The 21,165-nt window shown below is 48.7% G+C and overlaps 1 protein-coding gene across 1 annotated transcript in view; it reads right to left on the bottom strand.

Moving 5' to 3' along the window:
• The window catches only part of LOC144601952 (protein FAM107B-like), a 68,709-nt gene extending 52,035 nt beyond the window's left edge, over positions 1-16,674 (bottom strand). The window contains exon 1 of the mRNA XM_078414581.1: positions 16,296-16,674. Coding sequence (XP_078270707.1) covers positions 16,296-16,319 — 24 coding nt within the window. The 5' untranslated portion in view covers positions 16,320-16,674. The remainder of the gene's footprint in view (positions 1-16,295) is intronic.
• Positions 16,675-21,165: the final 4,491 nt, after the last annotated feature.

Genomic DNA, 21,165 nt, shown 5'->3' with positions numbered 1-21,165 from the left:
GCTCGTCCCATATACACACACCGCACTCTGTGTGAAAATAGAGTGGGCGGTCACGGTGGCGCAGCGGTAGAGTTGCTGCCTTGCAGCGAATGCAGCGCCGGAGACCCGGGTTCGATCCCGACTACGGGTGCTGCCTGTACGGAGTTTGTACGTTCTCCCCGTGACCTGCGTGGGTTTTCTCCGAGATCTTCGGTTTCCTCCCACACTCTTCGTACAGGTGTGTAGGTTACTGAATTACTGAATTAAGACGTACTTCTTACTGAATTAAGACGTTACAGGTGGGTAGGTTATTGACTTGGCAAATGTAAAAATTGTCCCTAGTGGGTATAGGATAGTGTTAATGTGCGGGGATCGCTGGTCGGCGCGGACCCGGTGGGCCGAAGGGCCTGTTTCCGCGCTGTATCTCTAAACTAAAACTAAACTAGAAAGGACATCCCTCATTTTCCTATTGAATCATTCTCCTCAGTTTAGCATAGAGATACAGCATGGAAACAGACTCTTCGGTCCACTGGGTCCACGCCGACCATCGATCGCCCACTCACACTAGTTCTACATTATCCCACTTTCTCATCCACACTAGGGGGTAATTTACAGAGGGCCAATTAACCTACGAACCCGCACGTCTCTGGGATGTGTGAGGAAACCGGAGCACCCGGAGGAAACCCACGCGGTCACAAGTAGAACGTGCACATTCCACACAGACAGCAGCTGAGGTCAGGATCGAACCCGGGTCTCTGCCACTGGGAGGCAGCAGCTCTACCCGCTGTGCCACGACTCTGTGAGGTGATGAAATAGTATTAAAAATGAAACAGTGTGTCGTGTAAGGGGAGTTGAGTATTGGAGCAAGGAGGTCCTTCTGCAGTTGTACAGGGCCCTAGTGAGACCGCACCTGGAGTACTGTGTGCAGTTTTGGTCTCCAACTTTGAGGAAGGATATTCTTGCTATTGAGGGCATGCAGCGTAGGTTTACTAGGTTAATTCCCGGAATGGCGGGACTGTCATATGTTGAAAGACTGGAGCGACTAGGCTTGTATACACTGGAATTTAGAAGGAAAAGAGGGGATCTTATCGAAACGTATAAGATTATTAAGGGGTTGGACACGTTAGAGGCAGGAAACATGTTCCCAATGTTGGGGGAGTCCAGAACCAGAGGCCACAGTTTAAGAATAAGGGGTAGGCCATTTAGAACTGAGATGAGGAAGCTCTTAAGGATAGCGGAGTCAGGGGGTATGGGGAGAAGGCAGGAACGGGGTACTGATTGAGAATGATCAGCCATGATCACATTGAATGGCGGTGCTGGCTCGAAGGGCCGAATGGCCTCCTCCTGCACCTATTGCCTATTGTCTATTGAAAAAGGTCTGCTGAGCTGCAGAATAGACTCTTCTCCTGAAAGATGTTTTTCTGAAGATAAAGCCTTAGATTAGGTGTGATGTTCCACTCATCTTGGTGGGCACAGAATATTGTTGTGCTTCAATGGACTTTAATCTTAATACAGGTCCTTACACCGATCAGCCAAAACATTATGACCACCGACAGGCAAAATGAATAACATTGGTTATCTTGTTACAATGGCACCTGTCAAGGGGTGGGATATATTAGGCAGCAAGTGAACAGTCAGTTCTTGATGTGTTGGATGCAGGAGAAATGGGCAGGAGTAAAGACCTGAGCGACTTTGACAAGGGCCAAATTGTTATGGGCAGACGACTGGGTCAGAGCATCTCTGAAACGGCAAGGATTGTGGGGTGCTCCCGGTCAGCAGTGGTGAGTACCGACCGACAGTGGTCCGAGGAGGGACAAACCACAAACCGGAGGCCAATTCTCTGAATGCATTCAAGAGAGAGCTGGATAGAGCTCTTAAGGATAGCGGAGTGAGGGGGTATGGGGAGAAGGCAGGAACGGGGTACTGATTGAGAGTGATCAGCCATGATCGCATTGAATGGCGGTGCTGGCTCGAAGGGCTGAATGGCCTACTCCTGCACCTATTGTCTATTGTCTATTGACACAAGGTCGACTGTGGCACAAGTCACAGAAAATGTTAATGGTGGTCACGGGAGGAATGTGTCACAATACACAGTGCATCGCACCCTGCTGCGTATGGGGCTGCACACGGAGGACCAACAGCATATTAGGCAGGTGGTCATAATGTTGTGGCTAATTGGTGTACACTTCCAGTTTGCGTCTCGTTGCCATCTTACTGTTGTTGCTAGTAGGTTACCAGGCGGGACGGGGAGGAGGTTGTGCTGTAGATGGAAACATAGACATAGAAACATAGAAAATAGGTGCAGGAGTAGGCCATTCGGCCCTTCGAGCCTGCACCGCCATTCAATATGATCATGGCTGATCATCCAACTCAGTATCCCGTACCTGCCTTCTCTCCATACCCCCTGATCCCTTTAGCCACAAGGGCCACATCTATCTCCCTCTTAAATATAGCCAATGAACTGGCCTCAACTACCTTCTGTGGCAGAGAATTCCACAGATTCACCACTCTCTGTGTGAAAAAAAACGTTCTCATCTCGGTCCTAAAAGACTTCCCCCTTATCCTTAAACTGTGACCCCTTGTTCTGGACTTCCCCAACATCGGGAACAATCTTCCTGCATCTAGCCTGTCCAACCCCTTAATAATTTTGTAAGTTTCTATAAGATCCCCCCTCAATCTTCTAAATTCTAGCGAGTACAAGCTGAGTCTATCCAGTCTTTCTTCGTATGAAAGTCCTGCCATCCCAGGGATCAATCTGGTGAACCTTCTCTGTACTCCCTCTATGGCAAGAATGTCTTTCCTCAGATTAGGAGACCAAAACTGTACGCAATACTCCAGGTGTGGTCTCACCAAGGCCCTGTACAACTGCAGCAGAACCTCCCTGCTCCTATACTCAAATCCCTCGCTATGAATGCCAACATACCATTTGCTTTCTTCACTGCCTGCTGCAGTGTCCATTCAAAATCAGTCCCACAGGCAGGAGACTGAAGGTATTAGCTACAGCGTACAGAAATGGATCAAAGTCCAGAGGCCAGAAGATAAGATGATTGTGATATAATCCGCTGCATAACTATTTCCAACCTCTCCCTACATTCCAAACCTTCAAAAACAATCAAATGAAATATAGGATGGTGCAGTGGGCACAGGATCAGGCCCTTCAGCCCACAACGTCCGTGCTGAACATGATGGCACGTTAAACTAATCCCCTCAGCCTGCACGTGATCCATATCCCTCCGCTCCCTGCATTCCACGTGCCTGTCCAAAAGTCTCATAAACGCCACTACCGTACTTTCCCGTATACACGGTTGAAAACCCAAATTAAAAGTGTGTAAAATTCCAAATAGAATCAAAGATTCTTCCAGCACGGAAACAGGCCCTTCGTCCCAACTCATCCATGCTGACCAAGATGCATTATTTAGTTCAGCTTAGTTTACTATTGTCACGTGTACCGAGGTACAGTGAAAAGCTTTTGTTGCGCGCTATCCAGTCATAAACAGTGTACAGATACATGATAAGGGAATAACGTTTAGTGCAAGGTAAAGCCAGCAAAGTCCGATCAAGGATAGTCCGAGGGTCACCAATGAGGTAGATGGTAGTTCAGGACTGCTCTCTGGTTGTCAGGGATGATTCAGTTGCCTGATAACAGCTCATAACCACCCCTTAACATGCTTAACGTTTCCTGTCCATGTACCTGTCCAAACGTCTTTTAAGTTTTGTTATAGTACCTGCCTCAACTATCTCCTCTAGCAGCTTGCTCCATGTACCCACCACCCTCTGTGTGGAAAAGTTGCCCCTCAGTAGGGTTGCTACGCAATCTCACACCCAAATAAGGGACAAAAGGTGACGTCACCGCCCCACTTGACCTCGCCCAGCCAGCGGCCACGTGCTCCCGCTCCACCAATGGCGTCCGCCCGGGCCGGGAGGCGGGTTGCTACACAATTTTCGTTAGGCGGCGCCCGGACCTCCGGGCCTACAACGGCCCCCAGGCCTACAGTGTCCGGGCCTACAGTGTCCGGGCCTACAGTGTCCTGGCCTACAGTGTCCGGGCCTACAGTGTCCGGGCCTACAGTGTCCGGGCCTACAGTGTCCGGGCCTACACTGTCCGGGCCTACACTGTCCGGGCCTACAGTGTCCGGGCCTACAGTGTCTGGGCCTACAGTGTCCGGGCCTACAGTGTCCGGGCCTACACTGTCCGGGCCTACACTGTCCGGGCCTACAGTGTCCGGGCCGACAGCACCCTCCCGGGCCTAATACGGGACAAGGGCGGTCCCGTAAGGAACAACCCAATTTAGCCCAATATACGGGATGTCCCGGCTAATACGGGACAGTTGGTAACCCTATTCCTCAGGTTCCTATTAAATCTTTCCCCTCTCACCTTAAACTCCTGGTTCTTCATTCCTGTACTCTGGGCAAGAATCTATCTCTCCTCCTTGTGATTTTATACACCTCTAAATGATCACTATTCCACGGAATAAAGTCCTAACCTGTCCAGCCTCTTCCCGACAGCTCAGGCTCTTGAGTCCTGCCAACATCATCCTAAATCTTCTCTTTCCAGCGTGATGGCATCTTTCCTAAAGCAGGTTGACCAAAATTGAACACACTATTCCAAGTACAGCCTCACCAATGTCCCATCCGCACAAGTCCCACCTGCCTGTGTTTGGTCCATATCCCTCCAAACCTGTCCTATGCATGTACCTGTCAAACTGTTTCTTAAACATTGCAATTGATCCAGCCACAACTACATCCTATGGCAGCTCGTTCCACACGCCCACCACCCTTTGTGTGAAAATGTTACCCCTCAGATTCCTATTAAATCTTTTCCCCTTCACCTTGAACCCATGTCCTCTGGTCCTCGATTTCCCTACTCTGGGCAAGAGACTCTGTGCATCTACCCGATCTATTCCTCTCATGATTTTATTTCTGAGATACCTGTGATAAAATTCCACAACAACATTTAATGAGGATGTAAAAAAAACCAATTCTGTGACGTTTGTTGCAGAAGCACTTATCTGCAGTGTGATATTTTTAGACCTACAGCTGCAAGAAAGCACCATACTATGACACCACCGTTTGGCTTCGTGTTGATGAGTCTCTGAAAAATGGCCACACTAAATGTACAGACCCCAACCAAAGTAACAAATGGCAGGCTGAATCAGCAGTGAGGAAGGCAAATGCAGTGTTAGCATTCATTTCCACAGCACTTTGTTCCAGTTTAGTTTATTGTCACGTGTACCGAGGTACAGTGAAAAGCTGTTGTTACCAGTCAACGGTAAGACAATACATGATTACAATTGAGCCGTTCACAGTGTAAAGATACTGGACAAGGGGAATAACGTTTAGTGCAAGAAAAAGCCAGCAAAGTCCGAACAAGGATAGTCCGAGGGTCACCAATATAGAAGATGAAAGCAGGGATGTGATGCGGAGGCTTTATCGGGCAGCACAGTGATGCAGCGACAGAGTTGCTGCCTCACAGCGACAGGGACCCGGGTTTGATTCTGACCCCAGGTGCTGTCTGTACAGAGTTTGTACGTTCTCCCTGTGACCGCGTGCTTCCCGGTTTCCTCCCACACTCCACAGTTTGTTGGTTAATTGGCTTCTGTAAATTGTCCCGAGTGTGTTTCTATTGAGTCTATGCTCACTCTTCATGCCTTCTCTGCCTCAGAGGGCAGTGGAGGCCAATTCTCTGAATGCATTCAAGAGAGAGCTAGATAGAGCTCTTAAGGATAGTGGAGTCAGGGGGAGAAGGCAGGAACGGGGTACTGATTGAGAATGATCAGCCATGATCACATTGAATGGTGGTGCTGGCTCGTAGGGCCGAATGGCCTCCTCCTGCACCTATTGTCTATTGTCTATTGTCTATTCCCAATAACACTTAGTTAAAAATACTCTGAGCCAATCTGCCAGCACTTAAAATGAAAGCTCATCGCAACGCGGGCTGGAACCTTCTTTGATATAGAGTTACAGAAACAGGCCCTTCGACCCATCCTCTCCTTGCCGACCACGTTGGCATATTGGGATAGTCCCATTTGCCTGCATTTGGCCCATGGCCCTCCAAACCCTTCCTATCCATATCTCTGTCTAAATGTCTTTCAGAGCGATACGGACCAAATGTGGGCAAGTAGATGGGGCATGATGGTTGGCATGGACATGTTGGGCCGAAGGGCCTGCTTCCGTGCTGCACGACTCTATGACTCTATACAAGTCACAATTGCATCACAGTCCAACAATAACCAATATAATCCAAACTAATGTTACGTGACAAAACAAAATTGTATTACTTCAAAAACCTTTACTGTTTGTGCGGTGGTATTAATCAAATACCGGTTTTAGCAAACTGTGGGAAATTCAGATGCTCTATTAAAACCGTGTAGGAAAGAACTGCAGATGCCGGTTTAAATGGAAGGTAGACACAAAATGCTGGAGTAACTCAGAGGGTCAGGCAGCATCTCGGGGGAGAAGGAATGGGTGACGTTTCGGAAACGTCACCCATTCCTTCTCTCCCGAGATGCTGCCTGACCCGCTGAGTTACTCCAGCATTTTGTGTCTACCCTCTATTAAAACTGCTGACAGGAAAGCTCGCAAGGCCAGGTCTCTGGCAGTCACCAGAGATATGTTTTCAGAAGTCGCACTGTGCTGAAATACCAAACAAGTTTTCTTTTAAAATTGCTTATCTCAATTGTGGCAAACCCTTCAATTAAGGCAAAGAAAATCGTGCGGCGAAGTTTGCATTTGAAAAGGCAGTTGGAATGATAATCGCATTATCACAAAACTGGCCGAGTTCGCACAGTAACAAACACGCAGTTGACACCCAGTGCTGCCCGCAGTTAACCACTTGGGTGGAACAAAAGGTTCCACACTGCAAATTGAAACTCCAAATTTTTTGTTTAGTCATCTGCAGATAATAATATTGCGCACACTAATCCCATTATAATATTGAAAGAAGATTATAAATAAGAAAATTGCGCAAAGGTATCTAAAGCTTTGACACGGTGGTGCAGCGGGAAGAGTTGATTCCTCACATCGTCAGAGACCCAGGCTCGATCCTGACTACCTGGGTTCGGCGCTGTCTGTGTGGAGTTTGCACGTTCTCCCTGTGACCGCGCGGGTTTCCTCCGGGTGCTCCGGTTTCCTCCGTGAGGCGGCACGGTGGCGCAGCGGTAGAGTTGCTGCCTTAAAGCGAATGCAGCGCCAGAGACTCGGCTACGGGCGCCGTCTGTACGGAGTTTGTACATTCTCCCCGTGACCTGCGTGGGTTTTCTCCGAGATCTTCGGTTTCCTCCCACACTCCAAAGACGTACAGGTATGTAGGTTAATTGACTGGGCAAATGTAAAAATTGTCCCTAGTGGGTGTAGGATAGTGTTAGTGTGCGGGGATCGCTGGGCGGCGCGGACCCAGTGGGCCGAAGGGCTTGTTTCTGCGCTGTATCTCTAAATCTAAATCTAAAATCTCCCACACCCCACAGACGTGCGGGTTTGTAGGTTAATCGGCCCTCTATAAGTTCTCCCTAGTGTGTCGGGAGTGGATGGGAAAGTGGGATAACATAGGACTAGTGCGAACAGATGATCGACGGTCGGCCTGGGTTCGATGGACCGAAGGGCCTGTTTCCAAGTTGTATCTCTAAACTAAACTACATTGTTGAGAATTATTGTAGAGGGTTTGGAGACACAGCGTGGAAACAAGCCCACTGACCGGTGATCCCCGCACATTAACACTGTACACTAGGGACAATTTTTACATTTATACCAAGCCAACAAACCTGTACGTCTTTGGAGTTTGGGAGGAAACTGAAGTTCTCGGAGAAAACTCACGAGATCACAGGGAGAACGTAAAGACAGTAGCCGTAGCCAAGATTGAACCCGGGTCTCTCGCACTGTAAGCTCTGTAAGGCAGCAACTCTATTGCTCTGCCACTGTGCTGGTGTTTCTCCAGTTTGCTCAAACTTAAATATTAGTTTAAAACACAAAGTGCTGGAGTAACTCAGCGGGTCAGGCAACATCTCTGGAAGGAATGGGCAGGTGATGTTTCAGGCCACTTCTTCAGATTGTCTGAAGAAGGGTCCTGACCTAAAACGTCACCTATCCATGTTCTCCAGAGATGCTGCCTGACCCGCTGATTACTCCAGCACACTGTGAAACGTCACCTATCCTTGTTCTCCACAGATGCTGCCTGACCCGCTGAGTTACTCCAGCACTTTGTGTGTTACTAAGGACGTCTGCATCTGCAGTTCCTTGTGTCACTTCTTGACTCTGATTTACAATGAAAAATCAAAAAGAATATGTGCAGATATAAAGTCAGTTCTTGTATAAGCACATTTTGAATAAGCAGCAATTAGACAGGTACATGGATCGGGCAGGTTTAGAGGGTCAAATGCAGGCAAGAGGGACTAGTGTAGATGGGGCATGTTGGTCAGTGTGGGCAAGTTGGGCTGAAGGGCCTGTTTCCATGCTGTTTCACTGTATGTTCCTTGCATTGAAAGATAATCTGAAATTTCAGTGCAGTTCTTACACTGATCATTAAATAGCTTTCAACTTATTTTCCTTTTACATTGATAAGCCAGAAGGAAGAATGTTCCCAATGTTGGGGAAGTCCAGAACCAAGGGCCACACAGTCTAAGAATAAAGGGGAGACCTGAGGTGAGAAGAAACTTTTTCAGTTGTGAATTTGTGGAATTCTCTGCCACAGAGGGCAGTGGAGGCCAATTCACTGGATGAATTTAAAAGAGAGCTAGATCGAGCTCTAGGGGCTAGTGGAATCAAGGGATATGGGGAGAAGGCAGGCACGGGTTACTGATTGTGGATGATCAGCCATGATCACAATGAATGGCGGTGCTGGCTCGAAGGGCCGAATGGCCTCCTCCTGCACCTATTTTCTATGTTTCTATATTTCTATGACTAACAAACACGAGAGAGGCTCGGTGCCTCTGGAGAGGAACTGGAGATAAGACAAGGACGATGGCTTCACCTCATTCATTTCTAAAACCTTATTTCCCACCCAACGTTGAGGAATATCTGATTGCCTTCAGGATGTGAGAGTGGGCGGCTGCTTCTTGCGTTATGAATGTACTGCAATTAATTCTGGCATTAATTATAAATTCAGATTCAGACTGAGAATAGCAATGTGATGAATTAGCACATGCTGAAACCTAAAAGGAGCCCACTATCACAGCTAGCCGTGAACACCATCTGCAATGGAGCATCCGCATCTGAAAATACCCTCGTCAACAAAGCTTGTGAATCTTGAAATCCTCCATTTACTTCGAGGTCAGGCTCGTGTAGAAGATAGACCAGAGCAGCATCCTCACGGTGAATGGCAGGGCCTTGAGGTGTGGTGTTGAGCAGAAAGATTTAGAGACATAGAGTCATAGTCACAAAGTGATACAGTGTGGAAACAGGCCAACAATGTCCCAGTTACACTAGTCCAATCTCAAGTAAAGTCAAGTCAACTTCAACTTCAGTCAAATACAAGATGTGCAGTGAAATGAAAGTGGCAATGCCTGCGGATTGTGCTAAACTACAAAACACAATAGAAAAAACTAATTTTAACACAAAAAATAAATTAATACAGTAAATTAAATTAGTCCCTGGTGATATGAGAATTAACAGTCCTGAAGGCCTGTGGGAAGAAACTCCGTCTCATCCTCTCTGTTTTCACAGCGTGACAACGGAGGCGTTTGCCTGACCGTAGCACCTGGAACAGTCTGTTGCTGGGGTGGTAGGGGTCCCCCATAATGTTGCTGGCTCTCGATCTGCACCTCCTGATGTATAGGTCCTGCAGGGGGACGAGTGTAGTTCCCATGGTGCGTTCAGCCGAACGCACTACTCTCTGCAGGGCCTTCCTGTCCTGGGCAGAGCTGTTCCCAAACCAGATTGAGATGTTGCCGGGCAGGATGCTCTCTACAGCCCCAGAGTAGAAGCACTGAAGGATCCTCAAAGACACTCTGAATTTCCTCAACTGTCTGAGATGGTATCTGCCCCGTGTTTGGCCCATCTCCCTCCAAACCAGTCTATACCATGTACCTGTCGAACTGTTTCTGAAACGTTGCGATAGTCCCAGCCTCAACTACCTCCTCTGGCAGCTTGTCCCATACACCCACCACCCTTTGTGTGGAAAAGTTACCCCTCAGATTCCTATTAAATCTTTTCCCCTTCGCCTTGAACCCATGTCCTCTGGTCCTCGATTCACCCGCTCTGGGCAAGAGACTCTGTGCATCTAGGAAAGGGGGTCTAAGAGAGATTTTGTACATAGTTCCCTGAAGGTGGCATAACAGGTAGATGGGGTGTTGTGGATGCCTTTTACAATAGACAATAGGTGCAGGAGGAGGCCATTCGGTCCTTTGAGCCAGCACCGCCATTCAATGATATCATGGCTGATCAATCTCAATCAGTACCCCGTTCCTGCCTTCTCCCCATACCCCCTGACTCCGCCATCCTTAAGAGCTCTATCTAGCTCTCTCTTGAATGCATTCAGAGAATTGGCCTCCACTGCCTTCTGAGGCAGAGAATTCCACAGATTCACAACTCTCTGACTGAAAACGTTTTTCCTCATCTCAGTTCTAAATGGCCTACCCCTTATTCTTAAACTGTGGCCCCTTGTTCTGGACTCCCCCAACATTGGGAACATGTTTCCTGCCTCTAACGTGTCCAACCCCTTACTAATCTTATACGTTTCGATAAGATCCCCCTTTTGGTACATTGGCTTTTATCACTCGGGGTATTGGGTAAAGAAGTTGGGATGTGATGGCACAGTTGCCTAGGACGTTGGTGAGGCTGCATTTCTTAGTGTTATATTCAGATTTGGTCACCCTAAAAGAATGATGTAATGAAGCTGGAAAGAGAGCAGAGACTGTGGATAGGGTGAGCAGCTTTAAATACCTGGGAGTCAGTCCACAACACAGAGGATCTGACATGGACAACACACATTGCCGCCGCACTGGTGAGTAAGGCAAGGCAGCGCCTTTACCACCTCAGACAGTTGAGGAAATTTAGAGTCTCTCTGAGGATCCTTCAGTGCTTCTACTTTGGGGCTGTAGAAAGCATCTTGTCCGGGAACATCTCAATCTGGTTTGGGAACAGCTCTGCCCAGGACAGGATGGCCCTGCAGAGAGTAGTGCGTTCGGCTGAACGCACCATGGGAACTACACTCGTCCCCCTGCAGGACCTATACATCAGGAGGTGCAGATCCAGAGCCAGCAACATTATGAGGGACCCCTACCACCCCAGCAACGGACTGTTCCAGCTGCTACGGTCAGGCAAACGCCTCCACTGTCACGCTGTGAAAACAAAGAGGATGAGACGGAGTTTCTTCCCACAGGCCATCAGGACTGTTAACTTTCATATCACCAGGGACTAATTTAATTTACTGTATTAATTTATTTTTTGTGTTAAATTTGTTTTTTCTATTGTGTTTTATAGTTTAGCACAATCCGCAGGCGTGGCCACTTTCATTTCACTGCACATCTTGTATATGGATGTGACAAATAAACTTGACTTGACTTGAGAAGATTTACAAGGATGTTGCCAGGACTCGAGGGGCCTGAGCTTCAGGAAGAGGTTGGACGGGCTAGGACTTTATTCCTTGGAGCCAATGAGGTTGAGATGTGATCTTATAGAGGTCCATAAAATTATTACCAAATAGTGAAAGACCTGGATAGAGTGGATGTGGGGAGGATGTTTCCACTAGTGGGAGAGTCTAGGACCAGAGGCCACAGCCTCAGAATTAAAGGACGTTCTTTTAAGGAGGAGATGAGGAGGAATTTATTTCGTCAGAGGGTGGTGAATCTGTGGAATTCTTTGCCGCAGAAGGCTGTGGAGGCCGTCAATGGCTATTTTAAAGGCAGAGATAGGTAGATTCTTCATTAGTACAGGTGTCACAGATTATGAGAGAAGGCAGGTGAATGGGGTTAGGTGGGAGAGATAGATCAGCCATGATTGAATGGCAGAGTAGACTCGATGGGCCAAATGGCCTAATTCTACTCCTATCACTAGTGAACCTGTGTACTCTATAATACAAATATTCCCTGATCTGTCTCATTTTTATTTCAAGATGAAATAGTCACAGAGTGACACAGCGTGGAAACAGGCCATTCGGCCCAATGTGCCCACGCCGACCGACATGCCCCAGCTACACGAGTCCTACCTGCCCGCGTTTGGTCCATACCCATCCTAACCTGTCCTATCCATGTACCTGTCTAACTGTTTCTTAAACGTTGGGATAGTTTCATCCCACATTTTGTTCCTTTTTAAAATGTCCCTCTCGACTGTATTTCTGCTCCCGGCTGGTGCTGGATTTGAGGCCCTGAATAAAGGCTTCCGCGGGCGGGCACGGTGGCGCAGCGGTAGAGTTGCTGCCTTACAGCGCACGCAGCGCCGGAGACCCGGGTTTCATCCTGACTACGGGCGCCGTCTGTACGGAGTTTGTACGTTCTCCCCGTGACCTGCTTGGGTTTTCTCCGAGATCTTCGGTTTCCTCCCACGCTCCAAAGACGTACAGGTTTGTGGGTAAATTGGCTTGGTAAAAATTGTCCCAAGTGGGTGTGGGATAGCGTTAATGTGCGGGGATCGCTGGTCGGCGCGGACCCGGTGGGCCGAAGGGCCTGTTTCCGCGCTGTATCTCTAAACTAAAAGCAAGGTTAACATGGAGGCAGCCAGAGGCAGCAGCAACAGCATGGGGCTTAGATTACCCTGACCGAATGGTCACAGCTTCACCAGCACACTCACAGTGCCTGACCTCCCAACCCAGTTCCCTTTAAATTCCCTCTGAGCTGTCCAAATTAATTTTAATTCCACTGAATATCCAAATTCCACTCTGCTTTCCAGTTCCGCGCGGTGGTGCGAGCGGGTAGAGCTGCTGCCTGGCAGCACCAGAGACCCGGGTTCCATCCCGACTACGGGCGCTGTCTGTCTGTGCGGATTTGCATGTTCTCCCCGTGACCGCCTGTGTTTTAGGCCATAAGTGATAGGAGCAGAATTAGGCCGTTCGGTCCATCAAATCTACTCTGCCATTCAATCACGGGCGAAACATGGAAAAAATAGGTGCAGGAGGAGGCCATTCGGCCCTTTGAGCCAGCACAGCCATTCATTGTGATCATGGCTGATCATCCACAATCAGTAACCCGTGCCTGCCTTCTCCCCATATCCATTGATTCCACTAGCCCCTAGAGCTCTATCGAACTCTCTTTTAAATTCATCCAGTGGATCGGCCTCCACTGCCCCTCGACGTATGTGCGTTGTTTTTTGTCTGGGCTCAGTGACGATGAATGGCCTTGCTTGGTGGCAGTGGGTGAGTGTAGTGGGGTGAAACACACAGTGCTGGAGGGACTCAGTGGGACCGGCAGCATCCGTGGAAGGAATGGACAGATGAGGTTTTGTGTCAGGGCCCTTGTTCAAACTCGATGATGTGAAGTTGTGGACTAGAAGCAGGAGACCAGTGGGGTGGTTCCTGATTGTGGGTGGTCTCATGGTGGGAGCTGGAGACGGAGCAGAACATTCCCAAGGTGCAGGAAGGCACTGCAGATGCTGCTTTAAATCGAACATAGACAGCAAATGCTGGAGTAACTCAACGGGACAAGCAGCGTCTCTGGAGAGAAGGAACGGGTGATGTTCCGGGGCGAGACCTTTCTTCAGACTGAAGTCAACCGTTGGAATTTCTTAGCATTATCGATGGCAAGATAGGCTTGCCCTTTGGTTTAATTTAGTTTAGAGATACAGTGCGGAAAAAGGCCTTTTGACCCACTGAGTCCGCACCGACCAGCGATCCCCGTACATTAACACTATCCTACAGGCCAAGGTGCAGATGGGACATGGTGGTCAACATGGGGAAGGTGGGCCGAAGGGCCTGTTTCCACGCTGTATGACTCTTTATCAGCCATGATCACATTGAATGGCGGTGCTGGCTCGAAGGGCCGATTGGCCTCCTCCTGCACCTCTTGTCTATTTATCAACACACATTACGTTCTGTCAAACCTGGCACTTTGGGTAAAAGTGGACCCGCCTTGAGGAAAATGAAAGTGCAGCAAAAATAGGTCAGGAAGAAAGAATGACCAACTGGACTGGCAAACATAGTCTGTAATTCATCCCACCCTTTGGCATTTAACAGCATCGTCAGTCTGAAGGAGGGTCTGGACCCGAAACGTCACCCATGCCTTCTCTCCAGAGATGCTGCCTGTCCCGCTGAGTTACTCCAGCATTTTGTATCTAACAGCATAAACAACTATACTCTGCACTCTGAATCTCCCCCTTTGGTCGACCCATTGCTCTTGATTGTATGTATGTATACCTTATTCTGATTTGATTGGAGAGCTTGCATAACAAAGCTTCTCACTGCACATCAGTACACATGACAATAATAAACTTAAACTCAAAGCATGCTCCTGAAATGAAATGCCCAATACAAGAACAGGATATTCAATACAAAGCAGGCAACTGAACCATCCTAACACAACCAGAGAGCAGGGCTGAACTACTATCCACCTCAATGGTGACCCTCGGACTATCCTTGATTATGACTTTGCTGGCTTTACCTTGCACTAAACGTTATTCCCTTACCACGTATCTGTACACTGTAAATGGCTCGATTGTAATCATGTATAAAATCATGAGAGGAATAGATCGGGTAGATGCACAGAGTCTCTTGCCCGGAGTAGGGGAATCGAGGACCAGAGGACATAGGTTTAAGGTGGAATGGAAAAGATTTAATACGAATCTGAGGGGTAACTTTTTCCACACAGAGGGTGGTGGGTGTACGGAACGAGCTGCCACAGGAGGTAGTTGAGGCTGGGACTATCCCAACGTTTAAGAAACAGTTAGACAGGTACATGGATAGGACGGGTTTGGAGGGATATGGACCAAACGTTGGCAGGTGGGACTAGTGTAGCTGGGGCATTGTGGGCAAGTTGGGCCGAAGGGCCTGTTTCCACGCTGTATCACTCTATGACTCTATGACTCTGTATTGTCTTTCCGCTGACTGGTTAGCACGCAGCAAAAGCTTTCCACTGTACCTCGGTACACGGGACAATAAACTGAACTGTAACTGGAGTGCCGTTTGAAGTTACCTGTCTGCTGGACAGTAATCAGTTTTGGGGATGCCAGTATTTGTCAGTAGGTGACACAACTTTAAAAGAGGTAATTATATACACAGCGGTACCATCAGGAGTCAGGCGTTTAGTTGTCATTTGTACTGACAGCGGAACAATGAGAACATTCCTTGCAACAGGCCTGTAAACACAATGTTCACAGATAACAGGTCGACACAAAATGCTGGAGTAACTCAGCGGGACAGGCAGCATCTCTGGATTGAAGGAATGGGTGACGTTTCGGGTCGAAACCCTTCCTCAGACTGATCAAAATTATAAATAATCTGGTTGGGTGAATGGGCAGATGCATCACAATGAATGGCGGTGCTAGCTCGAAGGGCCAAATGGCCTCCTCCTCCTGCACCTATGTTTCTATCCCCAGTGCGTGTAGGATAGTGTTAGTGTGCGGGGATCGCTGGTCGGTGCCGACTCAGTGGGTCGAAGGGGCCTTTTTCCGCGCTGTATCTCTAAACTAACTTAAGCTCAAGAGCAAGTCTATCTTGCCGTAGATAATGCTAAGAAATTCCAGCGGGTTGACTTCAGTCTGAAGAAAGGTCAAGACCCGAAACGTCACCCATTCCTTCTCTCCAGAGATGCTGCCTGTCCCGCTGAGTTACTCCAGCATTTTGTGTCTACCTTCGATTTAAGCCAGCACCTGCAGTTCTTTCCAATTCATGGATAACATGCTGAACAAATAAATAAATAAATACATTAATAACCACGATACTAGTGAAATAAAACGCTAGTCCTTAGTGCCACCAAAGCGGAGGCCAGTGGAGGCCAATTCTCTGGATGCTTTCAAGAGAGAGCTCTTAATGACAGCGGAGTCAGGGGGTATGGGGAGAAGGCAGGAACGGGGTACTGATTGAGAATGATCAGCCATGATCACATTGAATGGCAGTGCTGGCTCGAAGGGCTGAATGGCCTCCTCCTGCACCTATTGTCTATTGTCAAAGACTGTCCACAGTTCATAGTTCAGGTATTATAAGAAGATAACTGCAGATGCTGGTACAAATCGAAGGTATTTATTCACAAAATGCTGGAGTAACTCAGCAGGTCAGGCAGCATCTCGGGAGAGAAGGAATGGGTGACGTTTGGGGTCGAGCCCCTTCTTGAATGTTTTGCATGTTCATACAGAACGTACAACTAAGTTAGGCGTGTTTGTGGAGTTGCCAGCCGCCCACAACTGGCCCCTTCTCTTTGCAACGCGACGCACATCATTACTTTAAGAACAAAGCACTCTACCTTTTTGCCATGCGCCGTTCCCATGTCGTAGCTTTGCCTCCTCGGTACCTGCTGAACAATGCCCCTCCAAGGCTGGGCACCGCACGGTGCCTCTCTCTTCCAGCAAGAGGAGCTGGCTGCACAGCCTGCACGCTGCCTTGTAGAAGGCAGGAGACGTGAAATCACGCAGCCTGGCACCCTGACAGGTCAGCCGTTATGCACACAACCCTGGGCTGACTCGATCCGCAGCTCCGCAGAGACCAGCAGCAAGGGAACCCACAAATAAAACAACAGGGGAAAGTATTTGGCAGAGCTCAAACAATTTACAAGATCAAAACCGACAAGAATGAAATCACTGCTAACGCAGCAGTCTCTCTCTCTCTCTCTCTCTCTCTCCCTCCCTCTCTCTCTCAGAGGTGAACAGCTTGTCTGCAGGCTGGAGTGTGTGCTCTGTGAAGCTTTAGTGCGGAGTGAAGATTATGTTAATTGCTGGTGACACAGTGTGATGATGGCTACAGCACATGGGTGTGAGAGGAGGCTGCTTGTCTGTTACCCCACATACACAGGGGGGCTCTGGTGCACACGTGGGCTGGTAATCAGCTGCTGTTGCCAGCCCTTGTATTCATACAGTCACACAGCGCGGAAACAGGCCCTTTCGGCCCAACCTGCCCACGCGTCCCACCTGCACTAGTCCCGCCTGCCTGCGTTTGGCACATATCCCTCTAAACCCATCCTATCCATGTACCTGTCTAAATAGAGTCATAGAGTCACAGAGTGATATAGTGCAGAAACAGACCCTTCGGCCTAACTTGCCCACATCGGCCAACGATGTCCCAGCTACCCTAGTCCCGTCTGCCTGCGTTTGGCCCACATCCCTCTAAACCCATCCTATCCATGTACCTGTCTAAATAGGTATTTATTCACAAAATGCTGGAGTAACTCAGCGGGTCAGGCAGCATCTCAGGAGAGAAGGAATGGGTGGCGTTTCGGGTCGAGACCCTTCTTCAGACTGAAGTTAGACTACCTGTCTGAATAGAGGCATAGAATCACAGATTGATACAGTGCAGAAACAGGCCCTTCGGCCCAACTCGCCCACACCGGCCAACAATGTCCCAGCTACCCTAGTCCCATTTGACTGCGCTTGGCACATATCCCTCCAAACCTGTCCTAACCACGTATCGGTCCAACTGTTTTTTAAACGATGGGATAGTCCCAGTCTCAACTACCTCCTCTGGCAGCTCGTTCCATCCACCCACCACCCTCTGTGTGAAAAAGTTACCTCTCAGACAATAGACAATAGACAATAGGTGCAGGAGGAGGCCATTCGGCCCTTCGAGCCAGCACCGCCAATCAATGTGATCATGGCTGATCATTCTCAATCAGTACCCCGATCCTGCTCAGATTCCTATTAAATCTTTTCCCCTTCACCTTGAACCCATGTCCTCTGGTCCTCGATTCCCCTGCTCTGGGTAAAAGACTGTGCATCTACCCGATCTATTCCTCTCATGATTTTGTATCTTTCTTAACTTAAATCTTTTTAAAAAGTTGCAATAATACCAGCCTCGGCCACCTCCTCCGGCAGCTCGTTCCATACACTCACCACCCTTTGTGTGAAAAAGTTACCCCTCAGATTCCTATTTAAATCTTTCCCCCTTCACCTTAAACACATCCTCTGGTGCAATAACATAACACTTCGGTTCAGTTCAGTTTAGTTGAGTTTAGTTTATTGTCACGTGTACTGAGGTACAGTGAAAAGCTTTTGTTGCGTGCTAACCAGTCAGCAGAAAGACAATACATGATCACAATCGATCCATTCACAGTGTGTAAATACATGATAAGGGAATAGCGTTTAGACAATAGACAATAGGTGCAGGAGGAGGCCATTCGGCCCTTCGAGCCAGCACCGCCATTCAATGTGATCATGGCTGATCATTCTCAATCAGTACCCTGTTCCTGCCTTCTCCTCATACCCCCTGACTCCGCTATCCTTAAGAGCTCTATCCAGCTCTCTCTTGAATGCATTCAGAGAATTGGCCTCCACTGCCTTCTGAGGCAGAGAATTCCACAGATTCACAACTCTCTGACTGAAAAAGTTTTTCCTCATCTCAGTTCTAAATGGCCTACCCCTTATTCTTAAACTGTGGCCCCTTGTTCTGAACTCCCCCAACATTGGGAACATGTTTCCTGCCTCTAACGTGTCCAACCCCTTAATAATCTTATACGTTTCGATAAGATCCCCTCTCATCCTTCTAAATTCCAGTGTATACAAGCCTAGTCGCTCCAGTCTTTCAACATACGACAGTCCCGCCATTCCGGGAATTAACCTAGTAAACCTACGCTGCACGCCCTCAATAGCAAGAATATCCTTCCTCAAATTTGGAGACCAAAACTGCACACAGTACTCCAGGTGCGGTCTCACTAGGGCCCTGTACAACTGCAGAAGGACCTCTTTGCTCCTATACTCAACCCCTCTCCTTTTTTTTGCGTGCTAACCAGTCAGCGGAAAGACAATACATAATCACAATCGATCCATTCACTGTGTGTAGATACATGATAAGGGAATAATGTTTAGTACAAAGTAAAGCCAGCAAAGTCCAATCAAGGATAGTCCGAGGGTCACCAATGAGGTAGATAGTAGTTCAGCACTGCTCTCTGGTTGTGGTAGGATGGTTCAGTTGCCTGATAACAGCTGGGAAGAAACTGTCCCTGAATCTGGAGATGTGATCTGTCGTTTTCACACCTTACCTTTCCACATATCTCTATGAGACTCCCTCTCCCCTGACTCTTGGTCTGAAGAAGGGTCTCGACCCAAAACGTCGCCCATTCCTTTACTCCAGAGATGCTGCCTGTCCCACTGAGTTACTCCAGCATTTTGTGTCTGTCTTCGGTGTAAACCGGCATCTGCAGTTCATGGCTACACATCAGATCCTTGACTTAAGTCAAGTCTGTTTGGTCAGTGATAAACTAAACAAAGTTACAAGAGGAATAGCTAACAGAATAGCCATTCTTACAAGTCTCTCTGTGCCAGATTCCCCCTCTCTGTCATTGCCAACACAGTGAAGGTCATGCTATCTGTTTAATTGTGGCAATATGAAAATCATTCATTTTTATACGAATAGGTTAAACTCCAAGTTTGCTAGGAGCTTCAGACAGGTGATTCAGTAGGTGACACAGTGTGTGGTGGTGTGGTACACTGAAGATGCGACAGACGGCGATTGCAGACGGGGCCTCCAGACTACGGAACATCTCCTGAGCTGTGACATGCTGCTTGACACACGCACTGTGAGGGATCTTGCAGAGGCCAACGACCTGGCACGGTGGCACAGCGGTAGAGTTGCTGCCTTACAGCCAATGCAACGCCGGTGACTCAGGTTCGATCCTGACTACGGGCGCCGTCTGTACGGAGTTTGTACGTTCTCCCCGTGACCTGCGTGGGTTTTCTCCGAGATCTTCGGTTTCCTCCCACACTCCAAAGACGTACAGGCTTGTAGGTTAATTGGCTGGGTAAAATGTAAAAATTGTCCCTAGTGTGTGCAGGATAGTGTTAATGTGCGGGGATCGCTGGGCGGCGCGGACCCGGTGGGCCGAAGGGCCTGTTTCCGCGCTGTATCTCTAAATCTAAAAATCAAAGCCAATTAACCTACAAACCCTGTCCGTCTTTGGAGTGTGGCTGGAAACCGGAGCACCCGGAGAAAACCCACGTGGTCACGGGGAGAGCGTGCAAACTCTGTGCAGCCAGCACCTGGTTGCATGTTAATCCACTTTTGATATTCCTGCTTTTTGCATCCATTGCCTGCACACCATGGATAATTCACAGAGACCAATTAACCTGCAAACCTGCACGTCTTGGGGATGTGGGAGGAAACCGGAGCACCCGGAGGAAACCCACGCGGTCACACGAAGAACGTGCCAACTCCACACAGACAGCGCTCGGGGTCAGGACTAAACCTGGGTTCCTGGTGGTATGAGGCAGCAGTGCAACCCGCTGCACCACTGTTCCGCCCCGTATATCTCTTCTGAAACCTTTGATGTCATTTTCTCCACTGGTAAACAATAAGTGAGTATGTTTGCAGTGGATGGAAAAAGTGGCACAAATCCCAGCACTTTGGAGCCTATCTGTGGCAACAGATTGATACGGTCAGAGGTCCACTGCTGGGTCTCCCCGCAACCTTGGTTCCAGAGCCTTGCTGGATTATCTGTGGCACGGTGGCACAGCGGTAGACTTGCTGCCTTACAGCGAATGCAGCGCCGGAGACTCAGGTTCGATCCTGACTACAGGCGCCGTCAGTACGGAGTTTGTACGTTCTCCCCGTGACCTGCGTGGGTTTTCTCCGAGATCTTCGGTTTCCTCCCACACTCCAAAGACGTGCAGGTCTGTAGGTTAATTGGCTGGGTAAAATGTAAAAATTGCCCCTAGTGTGTGGGATAGTGTTGATGTGCGGGGATCGCTGGGCGGCGCGGACTCGGTGGGCCGAAGGGCCTGTTTCCGCGCTGTATCGCGGAAGTCCCGATGAGGTCGAGATCGGCCGCCTGGCCTGGCCTGGGCACCACATTTTCGGGGGGACCTCCGGGGGGTTGGTGGGGGGGTTGTCAATCGTGGGTCTGTAAAACATTTCCTGTGTATTTTGGTGCATTGATATATCCTAACACGCGCATTCCTGGTTACCAGGTAAACAATCAGAGTGCTCTTACACATTTCCCCTGAAGTGCTTTGAAACATTCATCTCTTTAAAATGCTGGCTGAGTGTTCAAAGGCTGGTCAGAGAACAACATTCTTGGACTTTGACCTGCAGAGGTTTCCAACTGATTATTCTGCCTGGACATTGCAGCTGGTGGTATCAAAGGAGTGGGAGTTAAACGTACTGATGACTCAACTGCAGCAGTTTGAACA

The sequence above is a fragment of the Rhinoraja longicauda genome, chromosome 17, assembly GCF_053455715.1.
Source record: "Rhinoraja longicauda isolate Sanriku21f chromosome 17, sRhiLon1.1, whole genome shotgun sequence".
Classification (NCBI taxonomy): Eukaryota; Metazoa; Chordata; class Chondrichthyes; order Rajiformes; family Arhynchobatidae; genus Rhinoraja; species Rhinoraja longicauda.
Note: the sequence above shows the minus strand (reverse complement) of the source record. Positions and strands in the feature narration are given on the sequence as shown.